The sequence below is a fragment of the Melopsittacus undulatus genome, chromosome 6 (assembly GCF_012275295.1).
Source record: "Melopsittacus undulatus isolate bMelUnd1 chromosome 6, bMelUnd1.mat.Z, whole genome shotgun sequence".
NCBI lineage: Eukaryota > Metazoa > Chordata > Aves > Psittaciformes > Psittaculidae > Melopsittacus > Melopsittacus undulatus.
In genome coordinates, this window is record NC_047532.1 from 67,023,316 (window position 1) to 67,045,672 (window position 22,357).

The 22,357-nt window shown below is 39.7% G+C and overlaps 1 protein-coding gene across 1 annotated transcript; it reads right to left on the reverse strand.

Moving 5' to 3' along the window:
- Nucleotides 1–38: 38 nt before the first annotated feature.
- On the reverse strand, nucleotides 39–21,959 carry GTF2B (general transcription factor IIB). The gene is made up of 7 exons (XM_005146528.2): nucleotides 21,869–21,959; nucleotides 19,359–19,465; nucleotides 8,635–8,768; nucleotides 2,767–2,913; nucleotides 2,510–2,639; nucleotides 1,668–1,949; nucleotides 39–274 (listed from the first exon to the last, which is right to left on the reverse strand). The coding sequence occupies exons 1-7, from the start codon at nucleotides 21,883–21,885 to the stop codon at nucleotides 141–143; spliced, it is 951 nt and encodes a 316-aa protein (XP_005146585.1). The 5' UTR covers nucleotides 21,886–21,959; the 3' UTR covers nucleotides 39–140.
- Between the last annotated feature and the right edge of the window lie 398 nt (nucleotides 21,960–22,357).

Sequence of the window (22,357 nt, forward strand, 5' to 3'; positions counted from 1 at the left end):
CTCCATATCCTCCAGTTCCACAACATGAAGACTCAATATTAACACTTTGTACATCCTTTATTATAGGAAAAAAAAATCAGAAGTTTCTTGGTTTTGGGGGGATAGGGGGTTGTTTAATGAAATTGAAAGTAACTACAATTTCACAGCTGTGGTAGTTTGTCTACTGGGGTATCAAACTTGAAGTCTGCTGGGAAGAGATCTGGAGCTCGAGGATAGATCAGCCTGTAGGATTGTCTGATCGTAACATCAGCCACACCAGCAATATCACCAATTTCTAAGACAAAAAACAGAGGAGTGATTAGTTTCCACTTCTGCCATTTGTGTAGAAGAAACCAGCAAGCATGATTTATCAACAAGTGCTACACACTTTGCTTAATTCCCAATTCTCCCAGCAGCCTGGTAAAAATGGTTTTAACCACAGTGACTAATACTTTGGTACATTTAACTGTCTTCTCACAGGCCACAATCCAACTTATACTATCAACCTTGAAATAATACTAGTTTCAAATTGGAGGATGGCCAAGAGAAATGTGTCAGAGGCATGGAGCACTGGCATGCTGAGGAAACACCTGGTTGAGATGCACAGACACTTAAAATTTATTCCATATTTAACCAAGTTTGGAATTAAAACCCTGAACTGCACAAAAGCATTGTCTGAGGACACTGAAGGCGTGTGAAGCCATGTCTGGAGCTGTATTTTGTTTTAACAATCACTCTTAGGAGATAATCCAATAGCTCGATGTGAGCAAGGATGAAGGCACCATGCTGTATGGGCTCTAGATCACTCACATGCCCAAGACCCTGTCACCATGACAAAAGCTCCAGTGACAGAATAAGCAGTGATTAATGCAGAACAAGGCACCACAACCTTACAGATACTCTCTACCTAAAAGCAGCTCTCCACTAAGAAACAGCTAGATTTTAAATGCTTCTTATCTGAACTAGACTAGACACATCAACAGAGCTCCCACAGCCAGCTACCATCACTTGGATCCCTTTGTTACACCAAGTTTAACGACTGCAGCCTTAGCTCCTTTCCTTCCCCATGCCCTGCTCCCACATAGGCACAATTCTCTTCAGCTCCAGAAGCTGATCCACACTGTTCTGGAGCTCAAGAGCAACCCTGAACTCTTTCCTGGCTTCCTAAGGGCTACCCTACCAGAAGAGAGTAACACCAAAGGTGATCTGTTATCCAAGCCTGCTGTCCCACCACTTCCAATCTTCATCAAGGCTTGTAGGAGTTCAGGAGCACATACTACTTTAGGCAATTCCCTGGCTGCTAGACTGATTCAAGACTCTGTAACCTAAAGCCATAACACTACATGTGACTGTCCCTGGTTTGCATATGGAGTGTTTTATCGCAGAAGGTACACATACCAATAGCACAGGTAAAGCTAAAATTAGGCTAATTTGAATGCACTGGTCCACTGCATTCAAGAATCCAACTCCTAGGGCCAGAAGAAAGTGAACTTGGTTTATACTGAGCATAGCAAATTACTCATTTTTCAATTTGGGAAGTGGGAGATCCTGGTTTGGTCCTTGCTGTGCAATCAGAATAACAGCTTATCACTCCTTGCACAGACCTCATCCAAATTTTAAAGTAACATCCCATTCCCTTTCAAGCAGCAAGACATAGGGAAGGAAGATAAAAAGGAAGGAGGTTTTACCTTTTTGTGTCCTTTTCTCTGCAGAAGCTTGTGATGCCATGTAAATAGCTGCAGCTGCTACAGAGATAGGGCTTCTCCCAGGAACCAAATCTAATTCCACAGCTTTACGGGCAATATGCGTTGCTGCCATTTGTACTTGTTTGGGGAGACCCAGATTGGAACAAAATCTTGACATGAAGTCTCCAGTTGTAATGAGATCAACACTGGTTTCAAGAGCCTTCAAAATCAGTTTAAAGCACCGGCCTATTTCCTTCTTTGAAATCCTGGACACTGCACAGATTTCTAAATGAAGAGTAAAAATTAAACTTCAGGCTTCTGTTCCCCCAAAACAGTCAGATTTGATTCTCAATATATTAAGACCTCAAAGAAGGCCAATGTCACAAGGATCACCATCATTAAATAAGTTCTGTATATTGTGTATTTGTATATTTTTTGTATATTGTCACTTCAGTCAGTGAATGTTTTTTGTAAGGAGCTAACACAGTTTGCTTGGTTATGGGAATTTGACCCTCAATGCCAGAAGAAGCTGTATCCCTGTCCAGGACCAGTTGCACATATTTACTGCAGAACTGTTGGTTTAAGTTCATGAGTCCCCATCATTGTTTCAAAGCAAACCATTTTAAGTTTCACCCACATTCAGCATGACTTTCAGCTGCCTATTTTAATACATTATGACCCATGCCTGAGAGCCTACCCTTCCCTCCCTCCCTCCCCAGAAAGTGACCTATAGCTGAGAAAAGCCAATTCAACCAAGCCCAGGAATGAGAAAACCAACCTCCTATAGTGACAGTAACTAGACCTTTACTCATAGGAAAATTCAATCTGTATCACCAAAAACTTACCTTTAAATGTTCTTGGAACACCTTCTTGCCTACAGGCTATGTAGAGACAAGCAGAAGCAATAGCATCATTACTCCTTCCCTTCAGGCTCTTTTGCTCATACACTTGTTTGAATAAATTATTTGTTCGATCCTTCAATGCAAGAAGATTAAGTTTAATTAACTCAAGGCCATTTAATTAACAGTATCAAAAACTCATGTGCTCATTAGATTATGCTAAGTCAATGCCAGAACAATTTAAGGACAGGAGACAAACTTACAACTATATTTCGAGGGAGGTTGATTCTGTCTGCCATGTTGGTGATCTCTTTAAAAGCATTCATCATTGCACGATCAGAGCTGCTCATAGTTCTGCGATTCTGGTACTTGGAATTCCCGAATTCATCAAAACTTGCTGCACCTGTGCCCTGAGAAAAGAACATTTTACTGTCAATAAAACATAAGCAACTTCTTCCTCATTTCAAGAGCAAACATCTTCCAGCTTTATACATCTTAATTCAAGGCATTCAGTTCCAACAGTTGGGCAAATGAACATCACTGAAGTAAATCATACAATTGAGCAGTGTTCCAAACATCAGGTCTATACTTGGCACAAGTCTGAAATGATGAACCGATTTCTGAGTACAATGGAGTGCACAGGGATTTTTCTCTCCTCATGTGACATAGTTTGAAGAATAAAATGAATACTCTGTAGCCAGTGTGTGCATTTCAAGACTCCTGCCACCCACACTGAGGTCCATGTGTTGTTTGGGCTGCATCTGCACTGCAGTGGATAGGCGAGTCATGAAAGCTGAATTCTATAGCCAAATGGAAAACAGTTGTTACAATGACAACTCAATTATGAAAATGAAGGCATAGGCAAAGAGAACATCCAAACCAATGACCTATTCAAAACCAATATGATACTGTGGCTGCTAGCAGTTGCAAGCCTTAATTGTGGCAAAATGTAAATATCCATAAATTCTGCCTTTCCACAAAAACCTAAAAAAAAAATAAAAAAAAAAAGAAAGCTTTAGGTCCTGGGAGAAGCAAGAGCCATGAACTCAAATTGGCAACTTCAAAACAAGCTTAAAACATGCATTTTTTCTTTGTACCTTACAACCAACAGTGAAAACAGCATACTTCTCTTAAATATGCAGTCAGTTTTGCCCAACTACAGGTCTAAGACATTTGTCTTCAATAAGCCAATCTTAAACATGTCTGTAAATACTGTCATGTCTCTGAGCTGCCCAGATGGAATCAGAGCTCATTTCCTCTCTCTTGATCCATGTTCTTGGGAATTGCCCTTCTATTTTGAAACAGCTTCTAATTCTATAATCTCTGGTATACATCTGCACTTAATACATGTTCTTTGGCTGACGCTCAAAATGCTCACTCTTGACCATTCACTTACACTGTTCCACTTCCCCACACCCAAGGACTCCAGTTACACTGCCCTTCTGACAAGCTCACTGCAGACCTCTACTGCAAGACCCGTATCTGTGGTGCACACACATCTTGCAGTAGAGACAGGACTCCAGCACAGGACCCTCCCTCACAGGTTTCTCTATGACATGCTGGATTCAAAGATCATTCTTGGGTTTCTCCTACTCCTTCAAACATTCTTTCAGATGAAAAAAAAACACCCAGAAATGATACTGGCAACAACATAGAAAAGAGCTGCTCTAAAGGCAATGCCATTTCCTTGACTGGATGAGCACCTTCAACTATCCAAAGGTTCCTAGTAAGGTTTAAAGGTAAACAAAGGGCAAGAATCAAGCTCAAACTTGAGGCCACAAAGAGCATTAAAAACATATCTGCAACACTAGGCCTTTCTTTTAGCAATTATGCCAGAATGACTTCTCTTGGCCCAAATATACGCAATTCCCAAATCAAAGGCTCCTTCCTGGCCACCACTCATAGGCCTGCAATGCATTACCAGGGCCATCAGGTATTTCTCTTCACCACAGGGATTCTGCCTGGTCCACTATACAGCACCTAGAACATGAGCAGTAATAGTAGTAATGGTTCTCCTTTACCCCTCATGCTTGCCTTTCTTGCTTATGGTCACCTTTTCTTCTGAACATTTGCTTATGTATACAGAAGCTACCAATGCAGCTATAGGCAAGTATTCTTACATACCCTTGTTGGTATGAGCACTTTCCAAGAGTCATACCCAGCATACAGCTCACAACTATAAAAAGTTTAGAAAATACTCTTCCATCACAGCCACTTAGGTAAACCACAACAACTCTCCCTGCATTTACTATTGAAATACATCATCAACTTTCCTTCTGCACCTTTCAATCAAGGGATAATCCTTTTGGCTTCAGCCCCTGACAATCATGTTAGGAGTCCATTTCCCTTCATGGAAAAAAACAGAAGCCAAACAGTTTTAACTGAAATCAAACTGACTTTAGGAATTCTGTTTTACTGTTGTGGCCTTCACAAGACATCTATTCATACCTTTCCCGTCTCAGAAAAAAAGGTACCTGTCAAAGTTCTACCTGTTTGGCTTCCAAACAAAACGGAAACCTCACAGATACAATCCTGAAAACAGCCTCAAAGATAGGAAGAGTGAGAAAACACAGTCCAGTGTGTTTTCCAGTGGCGGTCTCTGAAGGGGCACAGTGGAGGCTGGTTCACAGTGCTGGCAACCAACAGCTTTGTACGCCCTTAAAAGCGGAGAGCAGAAGTATCATCCATATCATTGACCTGATGTTATCCACAGCACCAAGGAATGCCCCCGTATCTGGCAGTCTTCTTGCCCAGTACAAACCAGCTCACACAGCTTGATGGAACCTTTCTTCTTTTTCAACCATCAGCCCTTGAACTCTTGCCACTGCTTCTCAATATAGCACTTCTAGATCCAGGCCACGCAGTCTGACAACAGCCAGCGTTCTTACAGAGGTATCTATCAAAGGGTAGGAATTCTGTACCAAGAGATTGCACTAGTTTCTTACTTGACCAACCTAAATTCTCTTGTAATTGCAGTTACTACAAAAACTAATGGATTGATTACAAAGGGTGACAAAAGACAACTTTTTCCACAAGATAGGTGGCAAATCTTAGAGTTTTCTCTTAGAAAAGAGTTCTTCACATCACAGCAGTTCTAGAAGCTGCTTGCTTGTTTTGCTGAGGATTTTACAAAGAACTGAAATCTTCAGGCAGTCAAGTCACAACTAAAGCCAGACTTCACCATACCTCCAACTGATCTGCATTTGCCACCAGATCAAGCACAGTACACAGTACCTTCAGAGATCCAAGTCTGTGCCAATATCCTAAAGATCTGCCTGACAAATGCAAACTACTCCTACCACAGCCAACTATGCTATTCATCCTCTTCTTCAGAGACACATTAATCTGTCTTCCTAAACAGGCTGTTGCTGCCTCAAACAGATGGGTCCCTCGAGTACTAAAACCAATTAGTAACTAATCCCTTTGCACGGGCAAAGCAGCCTCTTTTGCTGCTAGTAGGTAAAAACCACATACTCCCAACAGAGAGGAGTCCTGAAGCAGCACAGAGAAGAGAGTACAAACCATTCTGTGAGGCAGAACTGTCCCCTTCCCTTACTACTTCAAGGGAATAGCCAGGCATCAGAACTTGACTGTTGTAACTGGCAAGTGGTTCAGATTCCATTTCCACCTACATTCCCAGGAGTTTACAACAGATCTCTGATAATTCTCATTGCACATTGTATTAATGTCCCTCTTGTTTGGATTTTCCACAGCACAGGTTGTGTTTGGGTTTTGAAGTAGGGGCTTTTTGGTGGTGGGAGCGGTTTATTTGATTTAAGGAATCTATTATCTCTGATTAGCTCTACCTCAAGAAGAAAGGAATACCTCTGATCCCTGTCCTGTGCAAAAGGAATCTCTAGCACACAAATCTGGGGTCCGTTCCAGGCAACTCTAAGAATTGCTGTTAACTGAGAAAATACAATCTTGCCCTGCTTCATTCTCTGGAATTCATGAAGGCTGCTCTGTACTCTGTCAGATACTACTTCTCCTCCTACTGACTACACCAATTTCACCCTTATTCAACCACTGTGCATATCTAGGTCAATCCTCATCCCAGCCCACTGCTGACAGGGACTTCAGACAACTGCTTCAGAAATCTACTACTTCCTTTAGTTTTGCTGCAAAATTCACGTTCTTTCTGCACTGATAGGAAACCTCTTCAGCATTTGCTGATATAAGCCATTCTCTTCTAAAGAACTGGGGGAAAAAAAGGCAGCTCCTGATACACAGTCCACAACAATGAACTGACAATCCCAGAGTCCCAGCTCAGTTGCAAACCAAACACAGGAACTCTTGCACAGAACACATCCTGATTTGTCAAACAGATTCCCTACTTCCTGTCTCTCTTCTGCAATTCTTCCCTGTGCAAACAAAACACCCAAGTAGGACAGACAGCCCCCTCTCCAATCTGATCCTGGTAGTTCCAGTACTTGGATGTTTTTATTCACAGTTCTCATAGGTTCATGCCACATAGACATTCCTACATACTATCTTCACTGAATGGCACTCCTTGCTATGGCAAGTTTGGTCATACTTATTTTGGATGTTCTGGGTAACAGCAAAATTGTTTAATTACATGAATGTTCATCTCCAGTTCTCTCTCTAGGGCTGCTATCCCTCTTATTTTATACAAGGATCTCAGCCTCCAGAGAGAAGAAGGTTAACAGCACAACTAACTGTTCACCTGGATACAAATTCTGTACCTTTATCTGAAATACCTTTTTGAACACAGGGGTTCTTAAAAGAGCTCAGAAAGTCATTCCACCTACTGAATCAAACTTAGCCCCCAGAAACAAACCCTGTATTTACACAGGCCCCAAACAAGACAATAGGGTGAATCTGGAGCAAACAGTCCATTTCTCCACCTGTCTCTAAAGATGCATTTCTGATCTTTATCACAGCTGACAAATCAACAGAAATCCAAGCCCTGAGATCTACAATCTTTCTGGACCTACAGAGGTCACATTAAAACTCCAGTGACTCTACAACAGTACTTCACAGAGCTACTTAGCAATGCCAACCTTTTTAATGAAACAGTGCAGAAATTTGTTTGCCTGAATGGATTCTAAAAGCCACCATAAGGCATCCTAAAATCTGACGGGCAGCAATGCTTGGAGTTGTCCAAAACATAAGCATCTACTTGGGAAATTCTTTGAACAGGTTTCCTTTTTAGCAGTGGTGAAAAATTAGCTGTCTGTATCTGTACTCACTAGGTGACTTCATCTCTGTGAAGAACTCTTGGTCAAGAAGTATACATACACATATCCATACATGTGTTAAGTACATCTACTTCTTCATCCTAGCAACATCACTGGAACAAAAGCTTCTAAGAAACCGTAGTGTGCACGTACCACCACACAAAAAACAGCAATGCATTATTTAACAGTTATTTATCAGCAGAGAGCTGAGGACCAGCTCTCACGAAACAGGCAAGAAATCCACAACAAAAAAAAAATTTGGATCTTGCAGGAAAAAACCCAAAACAAAAAACAGAACCCAAAGGGCAACAGTGAAAATTTACCTGAGTCACTACTTCAATCATTAAAGGCAGTGCATTTGTGCAATTAACCTTGCTTGTTTTCTCAGGTGAAACTGCAGGGGAAATGGCTGTACCACTAATTTTCAACTCAAATGTACATTGTATACTTTCTTCTGGAGCACTCACACTATGAAAGAATTCTACATCTAGTGCTTGCACATTAACTGGAAGAACATGTACAATGTGCATGTAGATCTCCAGGTCTCTAATATTAATTTGATACAGATTTTATTAACAAAATATGACAGTTCAAGTTGAGCAGTATCAGCTATTGAGACCTCAAAACTAATTACCTGTTATTTCAGAATCATCCCAAATACACAGGCTAAGTCAAAGGGTTTCTTTAAAGATTGCAACATCAGCTTTTCTATTTATAGCAGCGTATCAAGGAGTGACAAGTAACCACAGAGCACTGCAAAGCTTTCTTCTGCTGAAGAGGTCAGGTCTTTCCTGCCACCCCCAGGAAAGGGCCACATTTTACAGACAAAATCTCTTCGTAAATACATTCTCTGAATACTTTCCCTGCAGATATACAAATGTACTTGACATAAAAACACTGAAATTTGGTAAAATTTAATATTTTAAGTGTTACCTTGCCAATCATTGTACTCAAGTCGCCATCACTCAACAAAGGATTCTGGGTATCCCCAACTCGAGATGGATCTTTTGTGGCTTTGTCATTGCTGAAAGTTCTCCACTCCGATCCTACATCTATGACCCGATCACCTGAGTTCACAGAAAGCAACAGTCTCCATTGAGTTTGAAATATTTTATTAAAATATCATACCTCACATATCCAAGTTCTCCATTAGAAGAGGGCAGCCTGTTGGCATTCCCAAACAGAGCAGTAACTTGCAGGACAATGTACCAAAATGTTTGGGGTTTACAAGTTAAGCTGAAGGCAATGGTAAAAAAAAGCAAAATGCAACTAGAGCTGCAGAGAAAACAGAAAAACACATTCAGAACTTAGAAAGTTATAGTTATCCTTAAAGAGTATTGTGAAGTCCTCAATACCGAAAAGAACCAAGACCCTGATATCAAGTTGGAGGCTGTGGTTGCCTACAACATTTGCAGCATTTAGGCAAGTAGGTTACCATAACTTAACAAGTTCTCTTGCATTTGCCATGTGTTCAAAGTTGTGCATGATAGCTAATTCATATGTACAATCTTCTTAAGCTGTAGTAAATCACTTCTGAGCATAAACTCCAGGTGTTTGGTACTCCAAGAGATACCACCTTCTAACCCACCATAAAGACATTTTGCAGTTCAATTCTTGCTCATGACAGGAGGTCTGACCCAGCCCAACTCTGTTTATGATGCTTGACAGTATCAACTATCAATATACATATACAAAACTATTTCTTCTTAAACTCAATCTACCCTGTTAAACCTATAAGAGTCTAACTAAAGGTTCAGAGTAAGCAGAAAAAAAACACACTAAACATGTTCTGTGAATGAACCTACACAGGCCTGGTAAAAGCTGCATCTCAAAGGAGTTGCCTAGAGAGCAATACTACAGAAAGTTTTAAGAATACACATACAGAAAAGCACAAAAGGAACACTTTTTTTAGTGTTCTGCAGTAAAGCAGATTACAACTGTGTAGGATAAGAAGAAACTACATTATAATTACACATAATTGTCACCATGTTTAGCTAAGCGTGAATAAAAATTCACTACCTTTAACAGTGTTTAAGTCTGTTATAAAAGAAAGATCTGCCAAAAAACAAGTAGATTTGACTGCAAGAAAAATGTTCAGTGTGGAAGTCTTAGGACGAAACCACAGAGTCTGACTTGAGCTGGTGAAAATATAAGCTGACAGACAAAAGCGCTCTTCAAACAATGGAAATACAAGATACAAAACCAGAGAAGAAAAAATAGAAGCAATGGACAGTGGTGTAACTGCACAATTACCAGAGGGCATATCTATTCCAAATGAGGAATATTATTCTTACCATAAAGGAATACACTTGAAATACAAAGTTGTGAATGAATCATAAGAAATCACCACAACCAAAAAGAATATATTTAGGTTAGAGTTAGTTTGGAGGTGTTCTCAACCAAGATTTGCCAGACATGCAAACAGCTATGCTCCACCTTATTTTACTGCTCTAATGAAAACCAACACAGGGAGAAACATACATAAATAAAAACAAACTAGAAGGATAAGAATATAGCTGAGTTAAAAATGGCACAGATCTATTATTTCTGCAAGCTTAAATTAGCAGACAGCATGTTCTCTAGCTCCTGGACTCTGTAAATATTTGATTCAGTAATGCTCCTTCTATGGCCTAGCAGTAACTTTACTTTAAGACAACCCCCTAATACTGTTTACAGCATCTAAAAAAAGCAAAATGTACTTAAAATTCTGGCATGGTATAAATAGAACACTGAGTACAGGGCAATGATGTAATATTTTTCCACACAAGTGGGAATGACCTAAATGACTCACGCAGGGATCTGCCTTCTTGTGAGTTGTGAACCATTCCTGCTCTAACAAAAAAAGCATTATATCACTGCCTGATTTGGCAAACATATTACAAACAGAGGACTGAGACTACTAGTTCAGAGTGAGAAAAGATTAAGTAGAACAAATCACTGAATATAAAGCATTTGTGTAATTAAGATGCAGTATGCAAATACCTTTAGTTTGCCAAGAAATCTGCTTTTGCAGAAAAGAAGTTTTTCCTGTATGCACTCAGTCTTATTTAAAGCATACAGAGGTCCTATGAAGAGCATTCCACCTTTCAAAAGGCTTCATTAAAAGTGACACAAGCTAGAAACTTGAACAAAAATGGAACAAATGAGCCAAAAAGGTTTCTATAGGTGGAAAACATACTCAACTACAAGCAGGTGATCATCCCATTCAACACACGGTCACACAAAAACCTGGTGGCATTTATCATTTGTAACTCTTCAAAACATAAGAGCCAGTCTGGAACTGTGATGTTGGTACAGATGAAATCAAACCCCACCCTAAGCGATCAAAAAGTCTTGCAATACTAAAGTCAGTCTTACAAAAAGCAGTGTAAGGAACCAGCCTTAAAGACTGGCTCTGAAGTAACATTTTAAGTCCTAAACTGAATTGGCTGGGTCACACACCACTGATAGGCTTTCCTGAAGCACCTGGAAAATGGGCCTGACAGTCAAACATTAGAGTAAAAAATATGCCTCCAATAAGTACCTTATAAAATCATCTCTGCTTTCTCACATCATCATTATATTGGTTTTGGTAATGGTAACCAGCTGTGATAAGTATGGGAGTGGCTGCTTATCCCCTTCACTACTTCCTTTTGATGCAGTTCTTTAGAACAAAAACAAGCTTCACTAGATGTGGTTACATGAGACACTCCTTTATTTATGCTTTCATCAAACCAATGAGTTGGTCTCAGCTTCCTCCTCCAAAGTACATACAAAAACAAGCAGTTTACAGGACCAAATCTTTGTGGAACCATCTCCAGAATGATGCCTTGAAGCTTCTTTCTGACCATGAGTGTTCTTCCATTGCTCCACTTCATTTTGTCAACTACACTTCCAGTATTCACTTACTCTTTAAAATACAGTCTAATAACCTGTCACACAGGCTCTAGTGAAAACACACAGTGCAGCCTTCACTGACTCAGGCTACCCACCATATGAAAAGCTCATTTAGTGAAATGCAGAACTGTTATTCAGAACGGAAAACCCCAGACCAAGGTTGCTTTTCTTCACAGCTGCCAAATGCAAAGAGCATGCGCTACAGAAACACAAGACGAAACTCAGGTCAGTATCAGAAAGTAAAATATCATTTCTAACTACTCCTAAAATTTAGCTTAAAATGTCTACACATCAAATTATATCTGTTTACTCCCCCTTTTAAAAGAGAATGCAGTTTCTCAAGGGAAAATATTTTCCTTCAATAAGCCCTGAATTTTATAGAGAAATAATTCCAGCTGTTTTAACATTGCAGTTACACATAATACACATGTATTTTATTCTCTTTTCCCATTTTGTATTACCTGTTATATGAAGACAATACAGCTGCAAATTGAAGATGTTTAAATAAAACAAGAAATAGGATGAAATTCAAGCCTAAAGTAATGTTATCTTCTATATCTACTCCTGAAACAGTTCAGAAGGTATATTCTTAAAGTCTCTTTCAGGGAAGCTTCAGTGTTAGCTGAAGTTAGTCCATTGACTGTTTCAAGCTGCATATATTATGAACTAACATTTTAATCTTAACAAATATAGTATTAAAGTTCCTTTGCATTTTAAATACCTACTGTAGCTAATGTTTCATTCTTACAGTTAGTTAAGGAATCTGCTGCCATCTAGTGAGCACATACATTACACTTCTAATTAAAAGCATTTTACAGTGCCAAATTTACAAAAAATAAGATATAGAATTACAATTCATTTCAGTCAACTCAACTCCTTATTAACCAGAGTAATGAGGTGCTGAGACAAACTGCAATGAAAATCCTTGGTAGCAGGCTACAAGCTGGGAAGAATTGTGAAGACATGTAACTGCACAGAGACAAGCTGAATTGAGCCTTCTGTTTTCCAGGCTAACAGTCCCAGCTATAGCTCATACAGAAGATGCTCCAATCCCTAAATCACTTTTGAAACTCCTGATGGACTTGCTCCAGCAAGTCTCTACCTTTCTACTACCAAGGAGCACAGAATTAGACGCAGCATTCCAGATACCTACTCTTCCATGTTCTTATTTAATAGCTTACACACTGCCCCATGCAGTAGTACCAAACTTTAGAGCTTCTAAAACTACAAAGTTATCTTGTTTTCAATAAATCAGTAACACCACAAACACATTATCACCAACAGCCTATTTACAAGGTTGAAATAACAAACAGAACCAATACAGGCTTTGAGATGTTAAACAAAACCAATCAAACAAAAACCCACCAAAAGAAGAAACAAACATAAAAAGAAACCAACAGGAAACCTCAACTAGTTTCCAGTCATCAACAGCTTCACAGGTATGGATTGAAACAAGAGTAGGACACTGCAGGCAAACAAGTGACAGAAGATTGAGCAGCTCCTGTTTACCAAAATAATGACAAATTTCAAAGGACTTACAGCTTCCTAAACCATTAACTTGTAATAATTCTGAAGGAAGGAAATAGAGTAAAAATGTTAAACAGTCTGGTGGACAAGTCTGGTCAGTTGAAGTTAAACCCCTTCAGGACTTGTGACCTTTAGAAGACAAACACCTCTAGTACTTGCAAAGGATGTTCCAACATGCCAAATCTCAGTGAAAACCTTGCACCTGATATACACCACACCCCAGAAATAAGAGGCTTTGGACTCTCCTTTCATCAGAGTTCAAGTCATTTGTAGCCCTGTTTACCCTAAATCACTTTGTCAACCTGATAATGAAGTAAGTAAAAAACATTCCCTAAATAGGATTATTCCAATTGTTACTGTTACTCAACTAGATAAATCTAGCACTTCAACTAATGGAAACATTCTGCATAGCGGCTCTCAAACACCTTGGGTTCCCATCCTAGAACCCACTAACTACAAAGTCTCCTCCACTCTCCAGGAAACTTCATACCAAGAGTGGAGTTCATCGCAAAGCCTGACAAAACATGCCACCTTTTGACATCTAAAGTTCCCACTGTTGCAAACATACTTGCTGAAACAGCTAGAACCACCACCCATCTTTAAAGTTGAAATGGGCTTGACTTATAACCCAGGCTATTTAATATGCTGACAAAAAAAGCTAGCAAATTACTTCATATTATTAATTGCCTGTGTAAATCAAGCATCCATGCATGCTCATGCAAAAGTCATACTCAGAATTTAAGTATTAACATCCTTTATAATGAGCTTTCCTGTGGATGCAAAGGTTTTTTGCCAAGGACTAACTTCTGTCAGACATTTAGTCCTCTGAATACCAATTGCAGAAGCAGTAACCAGATATAAAGGTGCATCTCTAAAGATTTATGCCTTTTTATTTAAATAATACTTCAAATTGAGATCTCACACTTAAGTTTTAAATGTTGGTAATACTCACAGAAAGAAATAACCATGAACATATACCAAAATATGAAGAGACTTCAGCACTTGGAGGTACAAAGATACTAGAATAGGTGTAACTGGCCTCTACTGGAACCAAGGCAGAAATACTTAAGCACCTTCTCCACTTAGAAGATACTACCAATAACTGATAAAAAAAAGATTTCTTTGGTTTTCAGAAAACAAGCAACTATGTATATAGATGTAATCAATCCTAGCCCTAATGACAGACAACCTGGTAATGGACTGGCCAGCAGAGAAGCAATCACAAAACCCCTTCCCACTTATTCATTATACTGCAGAGACAAAAACCCAACATCTGCAGCACAGTTAAGTCTGTCTGCTCTTCACAGACCATACCTAAATTTAAGATGCACCATTTAAATCTCAAACTTTTCAGAAGCATCAGCCATACCAAATATTCTGACAGCATTTCCTAACAGCCTCGCTGCTGACTACAAGTTATTGAACATTCCCCTCCCCCCCCCCCCCCCCCCCCCCCCCCGCATTTTCTAACTGAACACTCAGGTATACACAGAATCTGGAATAAACATCTGAATCCCAGAATCCCAAGGGTTGGAAGGGACCTCAAAAGATCATCTAGTCCAACCCCCCTGCAAGAGCAGGGTAACCTAGAGTACATCACACAGGAACTTGTCCAGGTGGGCCTTGAATATCTCCAATGTAGGAGACTCCACAACAGGGCAACCTGTTCCAGTGCTCTGTCACTCTCACAGTAAAGGAGTTCTTCCTGATGTTCACACGGAACCTCCTATGCTCCAGTTTACACCCATTGCCCCTTGTCCTGTCACTGGATATCACTGAAGAAACCTAGCTCCATCATCCTGACACCCACCCTTTACATATCTGTAAACATAGATCCTCATGAGCAGCTGTATTCTCTTCCCTTGTTATTTCCGTTATCATTATTATTATTGGTGGTAGCAGCAGTGGTTTGTGTTATACCTTAGTTACTGGACTGTTCTTATCTCAGCCCCTGGGAGTTACACTCTTTCCATTTTCCTTCCCATCCCTCCAGGATCAGGGGGAAGAAGGGGGGGGGGGGTGGAGAGGAGGGCAGTAGGTGAGCAACTGCATAGTTCCGAGTTACCAGCTGGGCTTAAACCACAACATGGCACATTGATGGTTTGTATTTTAGCTTGTAATCAATATCATCAACAGAAGTTTGTAATACTTCATAATAATGTATTCTGCATTAACCAACCTACTACCCAGCCTGCTGAGCTTTCTCCTGTTCAATTTACAGTTAACTACTATGTACCTACTAATAGGTATGATACTGTATTAGAAAGGAAAAACAAAGTGTCCATAATAAATGGGTTTACTAGTACTTCAATTGAGGATGTAGACTTTTCTGCCTGTAAGATTGTTTTAATGAGAAGTTCAGTTGGAAGAAAAAACACCTCAAACAGCCCATATGCCATGACCAGAAATATCTAAAGAGGTCAGAATCTGATCCAAAGCTTCTCATCAGGTGAAAACAGACTTCTGTTTCCATATTAACTTCTCCTCCAAACTCCCCACTGCTTCAACTCCTGCAAACTAAGGCAACATATAAGGAAACTACACAGAAGGGATGTCTTAGATCAGGAAGGTGTTCCTTCCTAGCCAAGATGCTACACAGCTGTACATGCCCCTAGAATCACTCTTACTCTGCTCTGAAATTCAGCTCATCACTCTGCTATATTGAGAAAATTCGGTTACTTGTATTCCGCTATGATACTGCTTTCAGCTCTTTCTGGTTTATCAGCTGACTTATCTTTTAGGTAGTAAAAAAGGCTGCAAGTAAAATATGTACTTGTCAAGAAAGAGATACTAGCCTTGTGTTCCTGAACAACCCAATTCTCCCCCCATCAAGTCTGTCTGAAGAATGAGACACAGTCAACATTTTAAATGAACACAGAACTAACCACTTCTCCAAATCTAAAGAATCCTGCTGGTGAATTCTTAAGTCAGCACAAACACTCACTCCACCATACATCCTAGAATGATTTGAGAGAATTATGGATAATAAAACAGACTTATGACAGCAGATAAACCTGGACATAGATTTGCAAAATTCCAGATGCATGCCATTCCAGGCTAACATCAAAAATCCATGGATAACTGCCAAAGTCTCCAACAGCTTTTCATGTAAAAGAAAATAAGCAGGAAGAAAACCTAACAAGCTGGAAACAGTTACTATGAAATGATGGAACATATACGTTAATCCAGGAAAGATAACAATGAAAAGGCAGATTAGAGTTTTTAGTAGACTGAAGCTATATTTAGAAGCAATAATAAACCAGCCACCAGCTTCAATCATACTGACATGACAAGATTCAATTGTTTCAACACTGCACAGCAAAACAGCAGTTTATTCCAAACAAGCGAAAAAATGCGAAGAAAAAACAGCATACTGGATTTAACTTAAAATTTCTATCTCGTTGAAACACTAAGAACAATATCTATGAATAAAAAGCAACTTTGAATAAAGAACTTTCTCAAAAAATACCTTTAAAAAGTAATATTTTCAATAAACAGCTCTGCCTAAGACATGGAATTCAATCGCTACAGAGATGAGCTTCTCCTTTTCCTAGCTTCCTGCTCTCCCAAACTTAACCATTTCTTTCCCTCCCAGCTACAGACCTAATACAATCTCAGTCATGACACTAATTCCATCTCATATTCCCAGAAGATTGATTACAATCCTGAAAATTATCTACACACCAGCTATTTTATCCTTTGACACAGTTGTACATTTAACTCACTTCGTAGTACTTTGCCATAGCAAGCTAGAATAACCTCAAGCGGAAAATACACTTAGTCAAAGACTCTTCATCTGATTTCAGCTACATTGTGCTAAAAAACAAATTCAATGAAGTCACATTACTAAACACAACAGTAAGATAAATGCACAAAGTCAGCCTTTACCATTGAGCCCCACATACACCAGCAGTGCTCTGGAAAATATCACAGTATTTTCAAGTAAACCTCTAACACTTTGGCTACTAAGTATATCAAGTCTTTAGGATTTTTAACTGTTCTAACTGATCCCCCTCAGTGATAATGATCCCACTAACTTTCAGCCCACCTCCAGACATATTCTCACAGGGGTCCCTATTCCCATCAGCTACAGAGGATGACCCAGGAAGGCACTGGAACTCAATTTCACAACTTATCTATGCAAGAACAGGAAATTAAATCACTACTCTCTTAAGGGGAACTTGTATAAAGGAATGTGAAACAAAAAAACAGAAGTTCTTATTCAGAAACAGAATTTTGCCTTTACTCCTTTGAAACATCCCTATTTCACACCCATCACTCACAGGCATCAAGAACTGGAGCTGGTTTCCTCCTTCTCTTAATTTCTTACTAGAACAGAAAACACTGACTTTTATAAACACTTCTGCCTGCTCATGCACTTTTCAATTACTTATCTTCATCTGATTTAATTGGGTTTTTTTTTCCAAACTAGCTGTTAGATACCCTAGGTAATGAATTGAACACATGCAGGTAAACTACATTGCTGAAGAAAGGCAAAACAGAATAAGAGCAATTAGCATCACAAAAGTAAATTAAAACCTTTTAGTGATAAATCTATAGAAAGGCCTACTTAAAGCATACAGCATGCTTAAAGAAAAACACACTACATTTTTTTACCCTAATGTTAGCTGTAAAGAAGACCAAGACCATTTTAAACACATTGTGAAAATTAAACTTGGCAAAAGTTTGTGTAAAGGTATTAATGATTCTACTCATCAACAATGTTGACAACTTGAATTTAAGAAGTCTCCAATGCTACTGATTCAGAACAGAGAGTAAAACTCTGAAGCAAGAATACCTTGTGACTAGAAAACACAAGGTACAAGAATTGAGATTTCCAAGAAGTTTCCAAGTTCCTAACAATGAAAAGGATCAAGCAAAATTTCTCCCTTTTCTTCTAAAGCCAGAATTACCTTTAAGTTGCTAATTGATAAAGATGGGCTTTTCTACGTTTTGGTTCAACTCATACAGCAGCCACACAGAGAGCTGTAACTTAATGCCTATTACCACATCTCAATAGGAGATACTGCTCTGGCCATTTAAATTTCTAACCAGCATATTTATTGTATTTATCAGAATTGATGGAATTTAAATCAGCCCTTCTTTTAACAAAGCCAGTGATAATCCTCCCCCTTGATTTTAAATGGTTTCATAATTTTAAAGGAAACTGGTAATCCAGGTTCAATGTTTTAACATTTACTTTAATAAATTATGTGGAGGCTTGCTTTTGGCATAAAAAAGAACATATTTTAATTACCTAGCTAAATGAGTACTACTTTTGCCACAACTTATTCAACATTTAGCTTTATGCTAACACCTGGACGAAAAACTTGAATTCAGTACCAAAGCAAGAGCCAACAAAATCACCACAGTCTAGGACAGAGAGAAATATAAACCCATCTGAAATATTTAGCATCACTGAACAAATCACCCGAATACGCACCCTCAAAACAGAGGAGTTTTTTTCTGGTCATAGCATGTATAAAAAAAAATTAATAGAAACAAATGAGGTTTAGAGAATGAACATAACACAAGCATGAAAAGTTTCCCATGCAAAAGGAACAAAGACAAGAAGATGCACAGTAAGTTACTCATCCTAGGAAAGATACATGAAAATGAACACACAGCATTTTCTATAACACCATGGTTTTCTCCACCTCTTATTCAAAATTACTTTCATTTTATATATTCCCTTATACTTCAAAATACAGCTTAGACTGTGGAAGTCACTGCCACATGAACTGAATAAGAGAGCTTAGCAGAATTCCAGAGGAAAAACTGGATACTTTGGATAGTCATGCAAGCCTTAGGAGAAGCAATTAACAAAAACAGGTGCTGGCAAGGATATAAAAGAGAATTCCTCCAAGGCAGAAGATAACCTCTAACCAAGGGAAAACACTTTTTTTTTTTCTTTAAGCAAGTTACTTGACAAAGAGCTTTTACTACATTTCTTACACTTTCCAACAGTCATTACAAAAGGCAGAATACTGGACTAGACAGCACAATGCCCTAATTCAATATTACAACATATTTTCAAGCTTTAAAAAGAGCTTTGTTCTTTTCATAATGCAAGAAGTTACCAAAAGGCAGACTATTCAAAACAGGAAGCTTTCAGCCAACAGAACATCATAAAACATTTAGGCATGAAGAAAAAGCCTTTTAATACTTAAAGTACTATATACCAGTTTTGTGGGAAAACAAATCTACACACACAGGTTATATGGTAATTCATAACAATATTAATAGCTACTTACCTACTACTAGCCCACACTCGGAACAGATCATATCACCTGCTCTGTAATCCTCTACTAAAATGGAATCTGGATGATTTGGGCAAGTCACTCTTGGAAGTACATCCAAGCTAAGAATATAAAAAATAGAAGCATTCATTACTTTTAATCAAGCAGGCTGCATATCCAAAAGGGTAAGAGTTCCCTGCTGAAAAGAACACGTTAGCAATACAAAATTCACGGCCACTTAAATAATAGAATATTAACCTTAACATCTGAACTTTACCTTTTAAATGCTGTAACACTATATTTAACAATCAAGACTTCAGGTCATCTTAATCTCCTAATTTTTTGTGATGCATCCTTGTACCAAAACCACTTCAAATTAAAACATCAAAAATCTAATTAACAGACTTGATTAAGTGCAATGTGACTCACAGTCTATCACTACATGAAGCTCCCCAAGAAGCTAGTGGTGATTACTTCATTGCAAATTCACTCAGTATTACTTATCAGGTCCTTAATTCAGGAAGTAGTGCAAACACAACATACATGTTTAGAAAATACATGGTTTTATCACTGGTTTAATATTTTCAGTATTTGAAAAAAAAAGACACGTTTTAAATTAAATAACTCATTAATTGTTGTATCTTAACAAAAGCCACCAGCTCATGAAGGGGACTATGAGACAACTGCTCTGTTAACAGGGATCTCTCACACTCATGCATCTTTAAGAATTACAGCAGATATACAAAAAACTTTCTATAAAGCATTAGCACTATTTAACACAACAGCTTTTAGTTACTCAGTAGGATAATAACCAAGTGTTTTAAAAGTAAATAACTCATTCAAGCTACTAGTGACTATTCAGTAACTATGTTAAAAATCAATAATTTCAAAACTGAATATTTACAATTGGTGTCCATATATTCATCAAAACCATTTTGCTCGAGCTAAAAAGCAGAAGGCACAGAAGGTGATCACAAAGAACCTCAACCTGATTATGCTAAAATATAACTTCTAGTCCTTTCAATTGCAGAAAATATCCTGTCAAAACTTAAATTTATCTGAGTTCTCCCTTCTCCACTAGTCCACTATTTCAGTCTAATCTACAAATTTCATCTAAATTTTTACTCTTTAGGTATTTCTGGTGAATCAAAAGTACAAAATCATCCCAATTTAATCCAGTAACTGTTCAGAAAGACTTGAAAGTTGAAAATCTACATCACTATTAATAATAAAGCCTCCGGAAAGAACACGTACATACTAGATCTTCAGATGTAAATTACATCCAAATACTACACAGAAGCTCTTTAAAATACTTTTCTTCTCACTATTCCCAGCCAGTAGTTTCATGACAAGAAAACAGTCAACAAAGCATGCACCATCATCTGACATCTGGCTTTAACCCAAAGGTTAGGGATACACTAAGCAAAAGAAAACAAATCCAGAAGCCTGGAAAAAATACTAATGGTGTTTGGGTTTAGGCATTACCTTCACAAAGCATTCTGAAAATTAGTCTTCCTATCCCAATTTCAACTCATTTATTTATCTATTTATATATACACACAATACTTCTTATAACACACAGGTTCGAAACACTAAAGTAAAATGAAGCAATATACTTAAGTATACTATACTAGGCTCCGTATTGAAGGAAAATGCATGGCACGTGTGTAAATGTCCGTCTCAGCAAATAGCTCCCGCGTTGTAGTAAGACTACCAGGAAGCACTCCCTAGATGCCAGGACGGGTTCAGCAGGAGTCGCAGACGTACTCCAGTCCCGCTCCATGGACCTCCCTTCATTCCTGACTTGACAGAAAACCTTAGTGCATCTCCAGGGAAAAAGCCCAGTGCTCAACAGGTCTGGCCACCGTCTAGTACCGGTACGGATTTAGGGTGGGAGCCTAAAAGCTGTTTTCAGCACCCGATAACGTGGAGTCAAACCAGGGAGCACACGCCTGGACTCAGAGGCTGCGCCGAGTGTGAGCGACACCGGGGGCTCCGCGCCCAGGCAATGCCCACCCGGCCTGCGCAGAAAGGCACTCGCTCTCCGGCCTTATAGCATATCTCCAGCCCAGCCAAGCTAGGAGCAACCCGCGCTCTGCTTGGCCCTACAGGATAAAGGGCTGGATCACCAGCACCGGTAATACAGAGGCGGCCCGAACTCGCCAAGGCTCACCACGACACACACCAGCCCACACAAACACAAAACGCTCAATTTCCTTCAGAGCGCTGCCGATTACTAACGCCATGAAGCCGCAAATAGGCGGGCTCAGCCCCGGAGCTCCGCAACTCCGGCCGCGCTCAGCCCAGCCCACACGGGAGGCCTAGCTCTCCGCGGCCCTGCAGCCACCCCGCCAACAGCGCACAGGGCGGCCCGACACACGGGAACCGAGAGCACCGAGCTACAGACACCAGTCCCTCCCCAGGCAGCAGCAGGAGCAACGCGGCCATTTCCTCTCCTGTGCCCTCGGTACGGAGAGATGGCGGCGCCCTCCCCCCCAGCGGGCGGCGGAGCCGGCCTGCCGTACCGGCTTGTAGACGCCATCTTGCCTCCGTTCTGTCACAGAACCGAACGAAGTCTGACAGCACCGCAAGGGGCCCACTTATATAAGAACCGCCAGGGGCGGGGCCTGCCTCGCTCGCTACGGGTGCTGTGAAGGGTCGCTTCCCGACGGCAAAGCACGCGGAGTGGTGGCTGCTGATTAGGGATCGCACTCTGGATCTAATCGGTCAAACGAGGCCGGCTCAAACGCCCATATGCAAGCTCAAAGGCTCCAGTTTACACCGTTACGCCCCAAGGGACTAGCTGTATGCAAAATCAGTCTGTATGTCTAGCAACAACATGAGATTTTCAAGCCCAAGCTGTAAAACAGCAGGCGAAAACATTATCCCTTTGGTATGAGCCCCTCCTCACTGATAAAAAGAGGAATGACTAGGGCAGGAAATGTAAACTGACGTTACTTCAATGCTTTAAAGTGATCAGGATTGAAGTCTGAACAGTTGCAAACTGGCTATCT

What these genes read in the sequence shown, in the direction of transcription:
- GTF2B (XM_005146528.2), bottom strand. An exon ending in TGAGTACAATGATTGGCAAG is followed by an intron (nt 2,914 to 8,634) that starts GTAACACTTAAA and finishes TTCTTTTCTCAG; the next exon opens with GGCACAGGTGCAGCAAGTTT. An exon ending in ACCTCCCTCGAAATATAGTT is followed by an intron (nt 2,640 to 2,766) that starts GTAAGTTTGTCT and finishes CTTGCATTGAAG; the next exon opens with GATCGAACAAATAATTTATT.